General features: G+C 52.9%; 1 protein-coding gene across 1 annotated transcript in view; it reads left to right on the top strand.

The window, feature by feature from the left end:
- CACNA2D4 (calcium voltage-gated channel auxiliary subunit alpha2delta 4) overlaps positions 1 to 16,251 on the top strand; it is an 84,358-nt gene that overhangs the window by 38,491 nt on the left and 29,616 nt on the right. Inside the window, exons 25-28 of the mRNA XM_061206696.1 lie at positions 1,063 to 1,156; positions 9,111 to 9,206; positions 11,143 to 11,270; positions 14,835 to 14,915. Coding sequence (XP_061062679.1) covers positions 1,063 to 1,156; positions 9,111 to 9,206; positions 11,143 to 11,270; positions 14,835 to 14,915 — 399 coding nt within the window. The remainder of the gene's footprint in view (positions 1 to 1,062; positions 1,157 to 9,110; positions 9,207 to 11,142; positions 11,271 to 14,834; positions 14,916 to 16,251) is intronic.

The raw sequence follows: 16,251 nt of genomic DNA, 5'->3' as shown, positions 1-16,251 counted from the left end.
CCATCAGGTCCGTCCCCGCCCCCAGCCAGTAGCTGTCGCTCCGTTCCCTCAAGTCCTGTCTCTTGGACGCTGTGTCTGTTGAGTGTTTCCTAAGCCGGGTTCCCAGGTGACCGCAAGTCCCTGCACTAATGCAGCTGGGGAGCCACAGGGCCACCCTCCACGTGGTCCCTCTTCTTCCTCTTTGGAAGGAGGCACGGGTCATCCTGTCCCATCAGTGTCCCACCCGGGAGAAGACTCCGCTTCCCGTGCCAGCCTGACAAGGCCTCATTCATTCATTCATTCATTCCACCCACAAGTCTGCACCAGGCCTGGGGGGGCAGAGGGGCAGTGAAGCTACCAATGACCCACAGGCCAGGCCCTTGTGCCCACGGGGCCTGTGCTGTAGGGGAGAAGACAGGGAACCGGGAAGCGGCACGTGTGTCGATGCAGGGGGTGTAAGGCCGTGAGTAGGTGCCATAGGGGGAGAGGGGGCTGCTCTAACCGTGGTCGGGGGCCCCTCGTCAGGAGGCGTCACTGCAGCTGAGGACAGAAAGGAGCCACCGAGTGGATCTCCTCGGGGGTCATGAAAACGTGCTGTGGAGGTGAGGGCTGCCCGTCTCTGTGCAAGTGTAAATGCCCAGACTGCACACTCTCGGTCGGGTGTGTGCTGTGTGGATTTCACCGCAGTGAACATAAAGAATCGTGTTAGAGAGGCGGAGGGAAAAGAAAGGGCCATCCGCGCAAGTAGGAGGCGGGAGCATCCGGACCAGGGTGTGCACAGGCCCCGAGGCAGGTTTAGGCGCTCGGGGAGGCGAGGCCACGAAGGAGCCCAATGGCGAGAGGGAGGGGAGGGCGGCTGGCGGGTGGGCCTCCTGGTTTCATGGAGCCCGAGCTGGAAAGGCCTGGCGGTCCCTTGGTTCTGCCCGCACGGCGGAGGCTGAGGACGCGGCCTCTGACCCCCTAAGCTGACCTCCTCCAGCTCAAAGCACGGCTCGTGCCTGAAGTTCAGGGCCCCTGGGTGGGGGTGAGCTGAGCTCCCGACCACGGGGGGAGTAAGAGGGTGGTCTCCGTATTTTGCCCCAGGCGACGAGGAACTGTTGCAGGAGCTGCTGTTTGACGCGGTGGTGACGGCCCCCATGGAGGCACACTGGACCGCACTGTCCCTCAACACCTCCGAGTACGTCCGGGTGGGGCTGAGGGTCCCGCCCCTGGGGTCCCTGGGCTGAGGCAGGGCCTCCCGCTGTGTCCTTTGTCCTGAGAGGAGGATGGGAAGGTGTGGGAGTGACGGCCCCGGGACAGCAGGGACTTGGCAAAGCTTCCACGAGGCCCCTGCTGCTGCCGCCTCCCCTCCCATTAGCCAAAGAGCCCGGAGAGAGCGGTTCAAGCCGACTGGGGCCTCGTTTCCAGCAGGGAAGGTCGAGGCCCCGTGCAGTACAAACGTGAGTCCTAGCCCCGTGGGTTTCCTCTCTCCCTCATGCTCTTCTTCACCTGGGGCTCTGGTGCTTAGCAGGAAGGTAGAAAGAAGAGATGAATGGACGTGAGTGTGTGAGCACGTGTGTGCATGTGAGTGCCAGGAGGGTGTAAGGTACTAATGAGGGGAAGGATGCAGGGGCCACACCTGTTCCTGAACAGTAAGAGTCGACTTCGACATCAGGACGACGTCAGACCTCTCCTAGTGCTGTCCTCGTGAAAACACCGACAGAATCTTGTAGGAACAAACACCTGTTTAAAAAGCAAGATGCAGAACAGTGCCTGGTGGTACGCTACCATTTCTGTTAAAGGGGGAAAAACATAATATAGGGGGGTGTGTATGTATAAAATATCTATGGAAGGCTATATAGGAAACAGTTCTCACTGGTTGCTTCTGGTTAGAAGAATGGGTAACTAAAACAGGGATGGAGGGACACTTTTCACTATATAACTTTTTGATACCAATTTGAGCCATGTGACTGTATTATCTATTCAAAATTAAATAAAACTAAAGAATGAAGAAGAATACAGAGGGCCAGGCACTGTTCCAAGTACTTAGTGTACATTAAGCCTTTTGATCCTCACAACAACCCTACAATATAGGTCCTATCATTATCCCCACTTTACAGATGAGGAAACCAAGGCAGAATGAGATAAGTAACTTGCCCAAGGTCATCTGCCTCATAAGTGGCCGAGCTGGAGTCAAAACCAGGCAGCCTGTTTCCAGGGTCCAGACTCTTGGCCCCTGTACTGTCCTGCCTTCTACAGTGGGGGCTGGCTCACTAGGTTTGGAGAGAAGACACAATCTTTATCTTTCCAAGTTCAGAAATTAGCTGAGTTTTTAATGTTGGGAAACATTGAGAACACATATTCTTGACCAGGGAAAGAATATTTCAGGAAAGATGACCTGGGGTCATCAAAACAGCATGGTACTGGCAGAAAAACAGAGACATAGATCAATGGAACAGAACTGAGAGCAGAGAAATAAACCCACACATATGTGGACAACTGCTGTTTGACAAAGGAGCAAAGAATATACACTGGAGAAAGGATAGTCTCTTTAACAAATGGTGTCAGGAAAACTGGACAGCCATATGCAAAACAAAAAAAAAAAAAAAAGAAAGAAAAGAAACTAGACCACTGTCTCACACCATACACAAAAATCAGCCTAAATGGATTAAAGACTTTAATGTAAGACCTGAAATCATAAAACTCCTAGAAGAAAACATAGGCAGTATGAAGTTCATTTGGAAGAACAGGCAAGAATAGCCAGGAATCCCTGGTGGCGCAGTGGTTGAGAATCTGCCTGCCAATGCAGGGGACACGGGTTCGAGCCCTGGTCTGGGAAGATCCCACATGCCGCGGAGCAACTGGACCCGCGAGCCACAATTACTGAGCCTGCGCGTCTGGAGCCTGTGCTCCGCAACAAGAGAGGCCGTGATAGTGAGAGGCCCGCGCACCGCGATGAAGAGTGGCCCCTGCTCACCGCAACTAGAGAAAGCCCTCGCACAGAAACGAAGACCCAGCACAGCCAAAAATAATAAAATAAATAAATTTAAAAAAAAGAAAAAAAAAAGAATAGCCAGGAAAATGCTGAAAAAGAAAGGCAACGAAGGAAGGCTGGTCCCACAAGATAGTAAAACGTTACAGAACCTCTGCAATTTATAAAGTGTGGTTTTGACACAGGAATAGACAGGCAGACCAAGGGAATGGAAAAGAAAATCCAGAAATTCATCTAAATGCATGTGGAAATTTAGTGTATGACAAGGGCATTGTGTCAGACCAGGGAGGGAAAGATGGACTATGTAATACTAACCGGTTTGAGAGCCATCTGCAGAGCAATAATGCTGTATTCTTTCCTCACACCGTATACCTGGATAAAGTCCAAATGACTCAGAGATTTAAATGTAGAAAATGAAACCATATAAGCGCTAGAAGAAAACATGAGCCAGTTGCTCTACAATCTAGGAGTGGGGAAAGCTTTCCCAACGATGGCTCAGAATTCAGAAGCAATAACGGAATGACTGATAAATTTAACAACATAAAATGTTTATTTGGCAAAAAAAAAAAAAAAAAAAAAAAACATGAGCAAGGTGAAAAGAGAAATGACAAACTGGAAAAATGTTGGCAACTTAAAAAAACAAAAAGTGACTGTCCCTATATTATATATTCGTGATAGATAACTTCAACAGTAGAGAAGTGAAAGACCAACCACTTACAGGGAAAACGACCAAGAGACAGTTCAGAGACTTCATGCAGCTAGTCCTCAGTTGTATGAAGAAGTGCTCAATCCAGCTCATAATAAAAGGATTGCAAACTGAAGGTAGACTGAGGTTGTACTTGTCATTTAGACTGACAACCATTTACGTTTGTTGACGGGCATTGTTACGAGACTGTGGGGAATCAGACACTCTTGTGCGCTGTTGGTGGGAATGCAAAATGTTTCAAAGCCTGTGGAGGGGAATCTGACAGTATCTACCAAAGTGACATACGCATGTACACTCTGGCCAACGATCCTGCTCCTGGGAATGAATCCCAAAGACATACATGTGAGCTATTCGTTACAGCACTGTTTGTAACAGTAAAAGATTGGAAATAACCTAAATGTCCATCAGTAGGAGCCTAGTTAAATAAACCCTGGTGGATCCACCTAATGGAATACTATGTAGCCTTGAAAATTGAGAACTATATATATTGCCATGGAAGGTCTCAGCAATGGAGAAAATTGTGTATAATAATACCCTGCTGTTTATCTAAAAGAGAAAATGCAAATATATCTTCATTGTTACTTACACGTATATAAACATATATATGTATGTACATATATATCTACATATTTTAATGGAAAAATAAACAAGCAAACAAAAAAGGTTACTTGTAGGAAGAGTGAAGGAACAGAGGGATGGAGACAGAAACAGACTTCTGAATATGCCTTATTTTGCATATTTGACTTTGGAACCATGTAAATGCTTTATATCATTATAAAGCAAAATTAAATTTTAAGAAATAAGCTCTAAAAATCTGAAAGCAAATGAAACAAATAAACCAGGCTGTGTATCAAGCTCGTGCAATAACCACACATCGGAGACTTCTTTCAAGGGACTTGGAAACACAGAACTGTAAACACTAAACAAATAAAATCTTAAAACCTGTGTTCAATAAGCACATTTCTAGAAACTATATTTATTGGCACTGTTATTCTCAAACTACATGGACAGACAGAGCACATAGTATTGTTCATGTCATTAGGAACAAGATTTTCAACAAACGAGAAAAGAGTTGCAAATTTTTTAAATCAAAGAAGTTTAGATGGGACCCTAAATATGAGTTGGAAATATCAATAACTCATGCATTTTCCCTGAAAGAAACAAAGAGGGGATCCTCGTCCACTGAAAGGACCAACCTCAGTGAGCACCCCAGACCCAGCTTGTGGACTTCCAATGCCCGCTTTAAGAAGTTCTCACTAAAATGACTCAGTGATCCCTGGAGAAGTGTCTGATTCCAGGTCAGAGGCAGGGGGTGGACAGAATGAGCTGGGGGCATCTTGTCACCCCAGGAGCAAGTCACCAAAGACTAAGGAGGTTTTGCCAACAGGACGTCAGAGCCACACTGAAGGGGCTCTCACCGGCCAGACGAGGGGCAGTCAGAGCAGGACCACTGGTAACAACTGCAGTGGGTAAGAGCACATTAAACGTGCTAAAATCCTGTGTGCAAAGTAATACTGAAGGAAAAATCTTCTTGCTTATCTTTGGAAGATGTTAGGAAACCAATTCATACTTGTACAAACTGGTGAAGAAACAGAGACACAATTCTTTATCCTGCCTCTTCTTAAAAATTATGCCTCAGGATAAACAGATATTGAGGAGAAGTTTTTCTTTAGTCAAGTATAAATAGAATAAAGAAGAAACCAAGGGGACTTCCCTGGTGGCACAGTGGTTAAGAATCCGCCTGCCAATGCAGGGGACACAGGTTCGAGCCCTGGTCCGGGAAGATCCCACATGCCGTGGAGCAGCTAAGCCCGTGCACCACAACTACTGAGCCTGTGCTCTAGAGCCCGCAAGCCACAACTACTGAGACCGCAAGCCACAACTACTGAGCCCACGTGCTACAACTACTGAAGCCCATGTTCCTAGAGCCCATGCTCCGCAACAGGAGAAGCCACCGCAATGAGAAGCCTGCGCACCGCAATGAAGAGTAGACCCCACTTGCCGCAACTAAAGAAAGCCCGCGCGCAGCAACAAAGACCCAACGCAGCCAAAAATATAAATAAATAAATAAATAAAATTTACTAAATAATCTAGTGGAGGGTCTGGGGGTGCTGTAGATGACAGAGGATTGGCAAGGATGGTAATTGTTGAAGCCGAGTTATGGGTGCAGTGTTCTCATTAGCTATTCTCTCTACTTTTGAACAGAGAATTGCATAGGGAAGCTTGTCAGAGATGCACAGGGGCATAGGTCCCACCCCCAGGGACTCTGGTCTCTACACCACCGGAGGGGGGCAGCCCCGCCCACACCCCATACCCTTTCCTCAGTGATTTTCCAGACTGTGGACCAGGCGTTCCAGTCCAGCTCCAGGTACTGTCAGTTGACAGTGCACTGTGCAGCCTCCAACACAGAGTCCTTAGGCGACCCCAGCAGCCACAACATCTGAGCCTCGAGGAAGAAGTACTTCCCCTTGGCAATGCTTTGGATATTGCCTACCTTATACACTCACTAAAAAACACCGATCTAGACACTGAGAGAAATCGGGTAATAGCCTGCAATGAATTGGGCTGGGGCGAGAATATGAAAAAAGTTAGAAGTGATGAAATAAAAGCCATATATAATAAGCCCACAGCTACTGGTGAAATGGTGAAAAGTTGAAAGTTTTTTCTCTAAGATCAGGGACAAGACAAGGATGCCCACTTTCACCACTTCTATTCAACCTAATAGTGGAAGTCCTAGACATAGCAGTCAAGCAAGAGAAAGAGATGAAAGACATCCAAATTGGAAAGGAAGAAGCAAAACTAACTCTATTTGCAGATGACATGATATTATAAATAGAAAACCCTAAGGACTCCACACAAAAAAACTGTTAGAACTAATAAACAAATTCAGTAAAATTGCAAGATACAATTTCAATTTCAATATACAAAAATCAGTTGTGTTTCTGTACACTAATAACAAATTATCAGAAACAGAAATTAAGAAAACAATCCCATTTACAATCACATCAAAATAATAAAATAATTAGGGATAAATTTAACTGAGTTGAAAGATTTATACACTGGAAACTATAAGACATTGATAAAAGAAATTGAATGTCAATTGGATTGAAATAATTAATATTGTTAAGATAGCCATACTACCCAAAGCCATCTACAGATTCAATGCAACCTCTATCAAAATTCCAATAGTATTTTTTCACAGAAATAGAAAAACCAATCCTAAAATTTGTATGGAACCACAAAAGACCCTGAATAGCCAAAACAATCTTGAGAAAAAGAATAGAGCTGTAGGCGTCGTGTGCCTTGATTTCAAACTATATTGCAAAGCCACAGTAATCAAAACAGTATGTTATTGGAAAAACAAAAACATAGATCAATGGAACAGAATAGTCAGAAATAAACCCAGGTAGATATGGTCAATTAATTACAGCAAAGGAATCAAGAATATACAATGGGGAAAGGATAGTTTATGCAATAAATGGTGTTGGGGAAACTGGACAGCCACATGCAAAAGGATGTATTTGCAAATCATATATCTGACAGGGGGTTAATATCCACTATATATAAAAGAACTCACACAACTCATTAGCAACACAACAATCTGATTTTTTTTTAAGGGCAGAGGAACTGAATAGACATTTTTCCAAAGAAGATCTACAAATGGCCAATAGGGACATGAAAAGGTGCTAAACATCACTAATCATGAAGGAAATGCAAGTCAAAACCACAGTGAGGAACTTCCCTCGTGGCGCAGTGGTTAAGAATCTGCCTGCCAATGCAGGGGACACGGGTTTGAGCCCTGGTCCAGGAAGATCCCACATGCCGCGGAGCAACTAAGCCTGTGTACCACAACTACTGAACCTGCACTCTAGAGCCCGTGAGCCACAACTACTGAGGCCTGCGTGCCTAGAGCCCATGCTCCGCAACAAGAGAAGCCACGGCAAGGAGAAGCCCGTGCACCGCAACAAAGAGTAGCCCCTGCTCTCCACAACTAGAGAAAGCCTGTGTGCAGCAACGAAGACCCAACACAGCCAAAAATAAATTTTAAAAAAAACACAAAAACCACCGTGAGATGTCATTTTATACCTGTTGGAATGACTATTATCAAAAAGACAAGCAATGACAAGTGTTGGCGAGGATGTGGAGAAAGGGGAACACTTGTGCACTGTTGGTGGGAATGTAAACTGATTTTGACACTATGGAAAACCGTATGGAGATTCCTCAAAAAATTAAAAATAGAACTATCATGACCCAGCAATCCCACTTCTGGGTGTTTATCCAAAGAAAACAAAAGCAGACTATTGAAGAGATATCTGTACCCTCCTGTTCACTGCAGCATTATTCACAGTAGCCAAGATATGGAAACAACCCAAGTGTCCACTGATGGATGAATGGATAAAGAAGGTGTGGTGTGTATATTCAACGGAATATTACTCAGCCTTTAAAAAGAAGAAAATCCTGCCATTTGCAACAACATGGATGAACCTAGAGGGCATTATGTTAAGTGAAATAAGTCAGACAGAAAAAGATGAATACTGCGCGGTATCATTTATATGTGGGACCTAAAAAAAAAAGTGCAACTCATAGAAACATGGAGTAGAAAAATGGTTTCTGGGGCTGGTGGTGGGATACATGGGGAGAGGCTGGTGAAGGGCACGGACTTCCAGCTGTAAAATGAGTAAGGCCTGAGGCTGGTGATTCTAGTTGGAACACTTGATTGTGTAACTGAGATTAGCTAAGGGAGTAGAACTTAAATGTTCACATGCACGCACCGTGTGCACACACGCGCACCCGCAATGGAGGGAATCCTCTCACAATGTGTACCTGTATCAAATCACCATAATGTACGCTTCAACTATCTTACAGTTTTATGTCCGTTATACCTCATTAAGGTTGAAATTTCAAAAAAGGTGACTCTCCCGGGTGGGTCATGGTCCTCACAGGGCCGCTCGGGGACCGTGAGAAGGATCAGCGCCCTCCAGCCCGCGGGCTCTCCCAAGTCTTGTTGGCAAAGGCGTGAGGTCTGCCCAGACTCCTCTTGGTGGATGTGGACAGTCTTCTCCTTCCCCATCTCAGGAATCAGGCAAACATTTGAAAAGGGCTTCACATGGCGAGGTACTAAGTGTGTGCTGGTCACAAGGAGTTACTTTCCTTAGGTCCCGGGACAAAATCTCTCTTCCTGGGTTCCTTCTGTCTTCCAGAGCTAACTCCCCGCAAAGCTGCATGCACGCAGAGGGGCAGAGGCCCAGGGGACCCACGAACGAGGGCAGGTGCAGCCCAGGGATGCTCACAGCGGACGGCCAGCGTGCAGCATCCCCCCGAGAGACCAACCCACCTGCCCCCACCCACCCCAGTCGGAGGGCCCGGCGCTGGGAGAGGCCTGCAGGTCCCCCCGGCCCCCCCATCCCTCCTCCCCGGGCCCGCGGTGATGACTTCTGCTCTGTCTGCCCGCAGTGGGTCCGAGCATGTGGTGGACATGGCCTTCCTGGGCACCCGGGCCGGCCTCCTCAGAAGCAGCCTGTTCGTGGGCTCCGAGAAGGTCTCTGACAAGTGAGTCCTGCCGGAGGCCAGGGAGCGGGGTCCCTGGGGTGCCCCTGTGGTTTGCGGGCAGACCTGTGCTGGACTCCAAGAGTACGGGGGGAGGAAGGGTTCGGGTTTACAGACTGGGACAGCCGGAGAAGCACCCCTTCCAGTCAGGCTTGGTCCCATCCTGGGCTCATCCCCATTCACTCCCAAGAGGGGAACCAGATGCGGTCTTCCCGCCGGGACAGATCTCTGAGCGATGGGCTGAATCTTCCGGCCGCGCCCGTCCTTCGTCGACAACTTTCCCCTCCCCCAAGCCCGAAATTCTCAGATGGGGGTGATTCTGCCCCCCACCCTGGAGACAGTTCTGGACGTCACAAGTGGGGGAGGGCAGGGGGTTGCTACTGGCATCCAGTGGGTAGAGGTCAGGGATGCTGCTGCACAGCCCACAGTGCACCGGACGCCCCCCAGCGGTTGCCGGGCCCAAAACATCAGCGGTGCTGAGGCTGAGAAGCCCCGCTCCCAGCAAAGCCACCCGGGACCAGCCCACCAGGGTGTCCCACCCGGCACTGCAGCAAAGGGGGTGCCCGGGGGAGCGTGCTGTGGGTAGGGGAGCGAAGCCACCTGCCACTCTGCAGACCACGAGACTCAAGTAGGTGGGCCCGCCGGGCACCTGGGGGGAACAGCCAAGAGGTCTCCTGCACAGACCTGACCCCAGTGTCCTTGCCTCCTGCCCACCCACGGCCCCAAGAGGGCGCCATCCGGGGGGGGGGTCTTCCTCACGGACTCCAAGACAGACCCGCCATTTCCAGGAAGCAGAGGCTTCTAGGAAGAGGCATTAAGTGGCCCTCACCCTCCCCACTCCCTCCCTGAGAGGTGGAAACCCAGGAAGCATCCTGCCTGGCCAGCCCTTCCTCCGCCGGTTAGAGACACGACAGGTGACCCAGGTGGACCAGATCCAGTGGGAGAACTGCAGACTCGCCCGAAGGCCTCGAGCCACCTGGGAACTTTCCTCCCCAAGCTCAGCACCCTCATCCCCTTAAACTTCCTCCCCCAGTAGGAAAAACGTACATCCACGTCTTCCTGTGGCCCAGGCTGGACCAGGGACCACACCGGGCAGTGTGAGGGGAGGGTCTCGGATACCCCTGCACCCTCTCCAAAAGGCTTCCGAGAACGGAGGAGGGAAGTCGGTAGAGACAGACCCTCCTGAGTCATGAACCAGCCCCACGAACGGCTGCGTGTGCACTGCACACCTCCAGGGGGCTCCCCTTGCCTGGCCCCTGGCGTCGGTGCAGCCCAGGACAATGCAGCCAGGCAGGTGGGCTTCTGAGAGCCCTGAGCCAAGCACGCCCAGAATCAAACCTCAGTTGTCCACCTGCAGGTTATCCACAGTCACTCTTTTAATCCCTACTAGATTCTCCCTGCTTCCCTCCCAGTCTGCTCTGGGCCAAAACTCCCTTCTGTCGGCGGGCTGAGCCCAGCAGTGCAAAACCATAATTAGCAAGGTAGAGCTGCCCCCCAAAAGAAGACTCTACTGCCTGTGGCAGTAGCTGTTGCAGTAACCATTTGGGGGAATTTATGCCCCACTATGACTATACAGTTCCCTCCTGTAGACATGCTAATCAGCTTGACAAAGAGAAATTAGGCTGTACCCCAAAGAAATAAACCCTGCAGGCAAGGAGTGTACAGAAAGGTGGAAAGGCTCTTTCATCACACAGGCCCTCCACTCTTCCTACGATGTGCCCTCAGATGCACCAGCATTTGATTCTGGAAAAGGCAGGAACTGCTGGGGAGCATCCTCTGTGGCAACACCCATTCAGGGGTTAATCTTTTCTTCTGCAACCCCACCAAGGCAGAGGGGAGTCGCTCCCCTGGCCCAGCCAAGTTGACCTCGTAGGAACGAGGAGATAGGGAATACCGTGCTCCTGGATCTGGGGGAGGTGCCAGAGCCTTCTCCTTGCAGGAGGTTCCTGACGCCGGCGGACGAGGCCAGCATGTTCACCCTGGACCGCTTCCCTCTGTGGTACCGCCAGGCCGCCGAGCAGCCTCCGGGCAGCATGGTCTTCAACCTCTACTCGGCAGAGGGACCAGGTAATCCACACCCCAAGCTCCAGGGCAAGGGGCCAGGGCATCCCTCCTCCCGCCGCGCTTGGGGTGGGAAACCGCAACGAGATACAGCACCGAACGTCCAGACCTCGGCGTCCCCTCACCCCGCTGGCCTCCACCTGCACCCTGGGTGGATCATTTCATTCCCTGGCCGGCAATCAACGATGCAGTTTAAAAGTTCAACCGTGGGCTTCCCTGGTGGTGCAGTGGTTAAGAATCTGCCTGCCAATGCAGGGGACACGGGTTCGAGCCCTGGTCTGGGAAGATCCCACATGCCACGGAGCGACTAGGCCCGTGAGCCACAACTCCTGAGCCTGTGCGTCTGGAGCCTGTGCTCCGCAACAAGAGAGGCCGCGATAGTGAGAGGCCCGTGCACCGCGATGGAGAGTGGCCCCCGCTTGCCGCAACTAGAGAAAGCCCTCGCACAGAAACGAAGACCCAACACAGCCAAACATAAATAAATAAATAAATAAATAAAATTAAAAAAAAAACACAATTGATTTAAAAAAAAAAAAAAAAAAGTTCAACCGTAACAAAGGAAAGGGGTTTGACCCGAAAGTCAGGAAGAGCTGGATTCTAGCCCAAATTCCGCATAGGAGGACATTGGGACAGTTGGTCTCTGGAGAGTCTTGTATTTCCAAACATCTGAGTGTTTCTGAGAGTTGCTCAAACCATGAAAGGAACAGACTTTATTCTGTGGGGGGCTGCTCTGCTGTCTGGAACAGACTACATCCCAGGAGGGTGGCTGAGCCCTGGCCTGCTCCCCGGCAGCTCCTGGTAATAACGGGGCACCTCCCGGCCGCCAGGCCTCTGGGGGCTGCAGGGCGTGAGGTGATGGCTGATGGGGCCTCAGGCACCCAGCCAGCACAGGCCTGCTAGTCCAAGGGCCAGGGGGGCTCAGAGCTGGAGCCCCCAACTCCCAGCCCGGCCCCCACGCTGAGAAATAACCCGAACAGGAAACGGTGAGTGGCCTTAACAGAGCGCCGAGAAAGCCACACAACGTTTAGGACACAAAGGACCTTGGAGCTGCAAAGCCTCACCCTCTCAATTCGCACTTGAAGTGACCACGGCCCAGAGAGGGTCCCAGAGTCACGTCTGGGGGTCCTGACCTCAGCACCGTGGGGTGAGGGGGCCTGCAGGTATCCTCGTCGTCCTGGCCGAGCGAGCCAAGGTTGGGGGTGAGGAGGGGAGACGTGGGGAAGAGGGCGGCCGGGTGCCGACTTGGGATGAAGCCGTGTCCTCCCTCCAGGCCGCCCGTCCGCCAATAGCCTCCTGCCACCGCCGCCACCAAAACCACCCTCAAGCCGCCCGACGGGAACCTCCCCGAGCTGAGCTGCCGGCTGGGGAGGCCCAGGCCCCGGGGCCCCGCCCGCGGCTGCAGGCAGCACCTGCCCTCTGGATGCCCTACCTCTGCATCCTCCGCCCGGCGTGTCGCTGACGTGCTTTACAGAACGCTTCTCCACGTGCCGCTCATCCCGTGTGCGCGCCCTCTTCTTACACAGGGAGAGTCTGGGGTTCAGAGAGTGCTGTGGCTCGCCCGGACCACACAGCGGGGGGACACCGGGGGTCTCTCCGCACTTCACTGTGTGCTGCGACCCCAGGGCGCGCCCGCGAGGGGCCCCTTCCCGCACCGGCAGCGGAACCACAGAGGCAGCTTCCCCTTCCGGCGCCACCCGGAACAGGAGGGCCCACGGGGTCCCGGGGGGTTCTGGGGTGAGGCCCTGCACTCCTCCACGGTGACGGGCTCCCTCCTGCCCCAGTGTCGCCGGGATGGGCCTGCGGGCTGCCGGGGGCTCTCTGGGGCGGGGGCAGGAGGGTGGTGGGCGGGAGCAGAGAGCGAGATGAGGAGGGGCGGCTGGGGGCCGGGCGGGGGGACCCTGCACACTCCCATCCTCCCCCAAAGGGAGAAACCGACAATTTTAATGGGGGGGTAACCCTGAGGAGGTGGAGGGGCGGCTGCAGGGTGAGGGGAGGGCCCCGCCTGCCCAGGCTGACTGCAGCCCTCCGCCTGGGCCCGGTGGGCGAGCTCTGCCCACGCGGAGCTGCCTTTTGCAGTCGGTGCTGAGAAACCTGCCAGCACAGAGCAGAGTCTCGGCGAAGCCCCGACGGCTCAGGCCTGGTGCCCCTGCATCCACAGCCCTGCTTCCTGGGCCAGCCCCTGGGCCTGTCCCCCTACCACCTGGTAGCCGGCTCATTCACCCGGGTGCCCGGTGACGCAGGCCCTGAGATCCCTGATATCCACAGAAACCGCGTCATTAGCGCCCCACACCTTCGCTTGGGTGTCTCCTCTGAGCCCGTGGAGCACACACAACGGGTCTGTCCTGAAAGCAGCTTGCGGCTGGGAACGGCGCAGGGGTCACCCCATCAGGATCTTCCAGACATTTCTAGAAGCAAGGTGGGGAAGCCAGCTTCTGCGGCTGTTGTGGTCTCTTGTGTCTTCGTCATGGCCAATTCCTAGAGCCAAGGGCGACCTTACATCGTGTCAGTTCCTAGAATCAGAGTAATTTCTGATTTCTGTGAGATCCTTGGTTCCAGCGAGGTGGGATGGGTAATCCTGGCAAAACAGCAGATACAAGAAACCGGTGGTGGATTTAAGTTTCACTACAACTGACACTGTAAGAATCTCACGACCTGTTGGTTTCAAGCAACGTTTGATGTAAAGACATTCTAATAAGCGAGCACGTGGTAAAACTGTGCCCCTTTCTCGGGGTTTTTAGTGACGCACTTGATCCGTAGACAAGAGTGCCTTTTCCAGGGCTGTAAAATCCAGAAGCCATGGGCATGCACTCGTCCGCGCCCCTTCAGAGCCAGAAAGCTCTGTGCTGATGCAGAGCTGAAGCTGCCACCTGAATTCTGCGCCTGGCGGCCTGGCTCTCCTAAGAGGTGGGGAAGTACCTCCAGGCAGGTCCCGGAGCCTGGCTGTGTCCCGGACATGCAGCGACCAGCCGGGCAGTGGCATGCAGGCCACCAGGATTCACAGGGCACCTCGGACGTGTCAGATGCCAGCCAGCCTTATGTGCCCATCGCAGCCCTGGCGTCTGGCTTCCCGAAGGGGCTGTCATTGTCACCTTGACTCATGTAACTGATGAAGGACAACGCAGGGTCAGCCAGCACTGCGTCCAGGAGCGCAGCCCGTCCCCTGCTCGAAAGGGCCCCTTGACGCCACGCAAGTCTCCTGGGTGGGGCCCCGCAGGGTCCCCTAGCTCCAGTGGGGCAGCTGCATGCAGATAGCTTTGCGGCCCTGAGACAGAGCAGGCCCGCAGCATCAGGGACCAGATGGTGCGGTGCTGTCCAGGCGGCCAGGGGCCACCACACACTGACCTGGCAGCTTCGGAGCTGCATGGAGAGGTGGGCGGCAGCCAGCACATCGGAGGCAAGCACGAGGTGCTCCGCAAAGACCCGAGGTGGTGGTAGCAGGCAACCTCCCGGGCAGCCCCTCGCTCGCTCAGGGAATGTCCTAGCCTGCTGTTTACTGGGCTTCCCAGCCCACACCACCACCCCGGCTCCTCCTCAGGCGCGGAGAAAGTGAGTGGACAATTTTTCCCCCAGAAAATGCAGGCAAGCCGATGGTGGTGACCGTGAGCACAGCTGTAGCCGTGACCATGGACAACAAGACAGCCATCGCTGCAGGTAGGAGCTGCCCCTGGGCCGTGAGGCCGGGCAGTTGTGAGTCCGAGTCGAGAACGAGGCACAAGTGATGGAGGCGGCCCTGCGTGTGGTTTGCGGGGCCACAGTCTGTATGTTTTCCCAGATGAAATGTGGGGCTGAGGGGAGGCGGAGTCTTCCTGAGCCATTTTGTTTATACAGCTGTGAGGCCTTAGATCTAACAGAATTCATGCGGTAAACTGAAGCCCAGAGAGGTTGAGAGATCTGCTCAAGGTCACACAGGACAGAGACTGCCCAGACCTCCTTCCCACCCTCTTCGCGTCGCTTCCGCCTCCACTGCCCACTGAGGGGAGGAGTGGGCTTGTGACTCAGACGCTGAAGTCCGAGCCTGTACGTGAGTCCAGTGCTCCCGTGCACGTTCTCATCCAGCCCTGGGGTGACCTGGTTTGGCTCCATTTTACAGATGAGGAAACTGAGGCCCAGAAATGTTATTTGCCCAAAGTCCCACAGCTAATAGTCAATGAAGCTAGAATTTAAGCTCAGATCGCCTCTCTTGAAGGCCCAGGATCACGACCCTTTGTTGCAATTGGCCACAGAAGCCATGAGAGTACCCGGGGAGCCTCACGAGCTGCCCCGGCTTTGTAGCTTTTTGGAGCCTAGAAGGGCCTTGGCACCTCTGCCCACTCGTCTGAGAGCCCTGAGGATCCTGCCCTCGGTCTCCGCGTCTCAGATCCCACCGTGTTCTGAGAAGCTGTGATTTCCTCACAGCTCTCAGCCATCCTGGGCACTGGGGTCGGGCGCCTGCATTGTGGGGGACCCCGCAGCTGCCAGGGGCAGGCGAGCGGGCCCCTCGTGTCTTCTCCCCCAGGCTGAGTGCAGGGCAAAGGGCAGGGAGGAGCGGCCCAGCAGGCAGGCTGCCCCTTTGTCCGCCCGCCCCAGCAAGGGCACGGCCGTCCACGCTGGGATGGATGAGGGAGGGAAGGGTTTGGTCTGGTTGCTCGGAGCCTCGTTTGGAAACACGTGTGTCACGGGTCCTGAGGCTGCGCCGCCGGGCACTTTGGGGGGACCCGTGCCTTCCCAGCCGCCTTTCTGTCCTTCGCCTGGCCTGCTAATCCCAGACCCTAAAGACTGTCCCGTAGCCCCCGCTCCCTCCATGACGTGGCCTTCTCAGCTCCCGCACACCCGAAAGCCCAGCAAATAGAAGGCACGCGGGGTCAGCCTGCTGGCTGCGCTCCCCTGCACTCTCCAATTATTTGACATCATTTTTAACTCAGCGCTGCATTAGAGCCAGGAGGGGTTGCCATGGAAACCGTGTCCGGGTGCCTCTGGTTTAACTCACTGCAGACAATCGCTCTGACGC

This window comes from Eubalaena glacialis, chromosome 11 (genome assembly GCF_028564815.1).
Source record: "Eubalaena glacialis isolate mEubGla1 chromosome 11, mEubGla1.1.hap2.+ XY, whole genome shotgun sequence".
Lineage (NCBI taxonomy): Eukaryota > Metazoa > Chordata > Mammalia > Artiodactyla > Balaenidae > Eubalaena > Eubalaena glacialis.
Note: the sequence above shows the minus strand (reverse complement) of the source record. Positions and strands in the feature narration are given on the sequence as shown.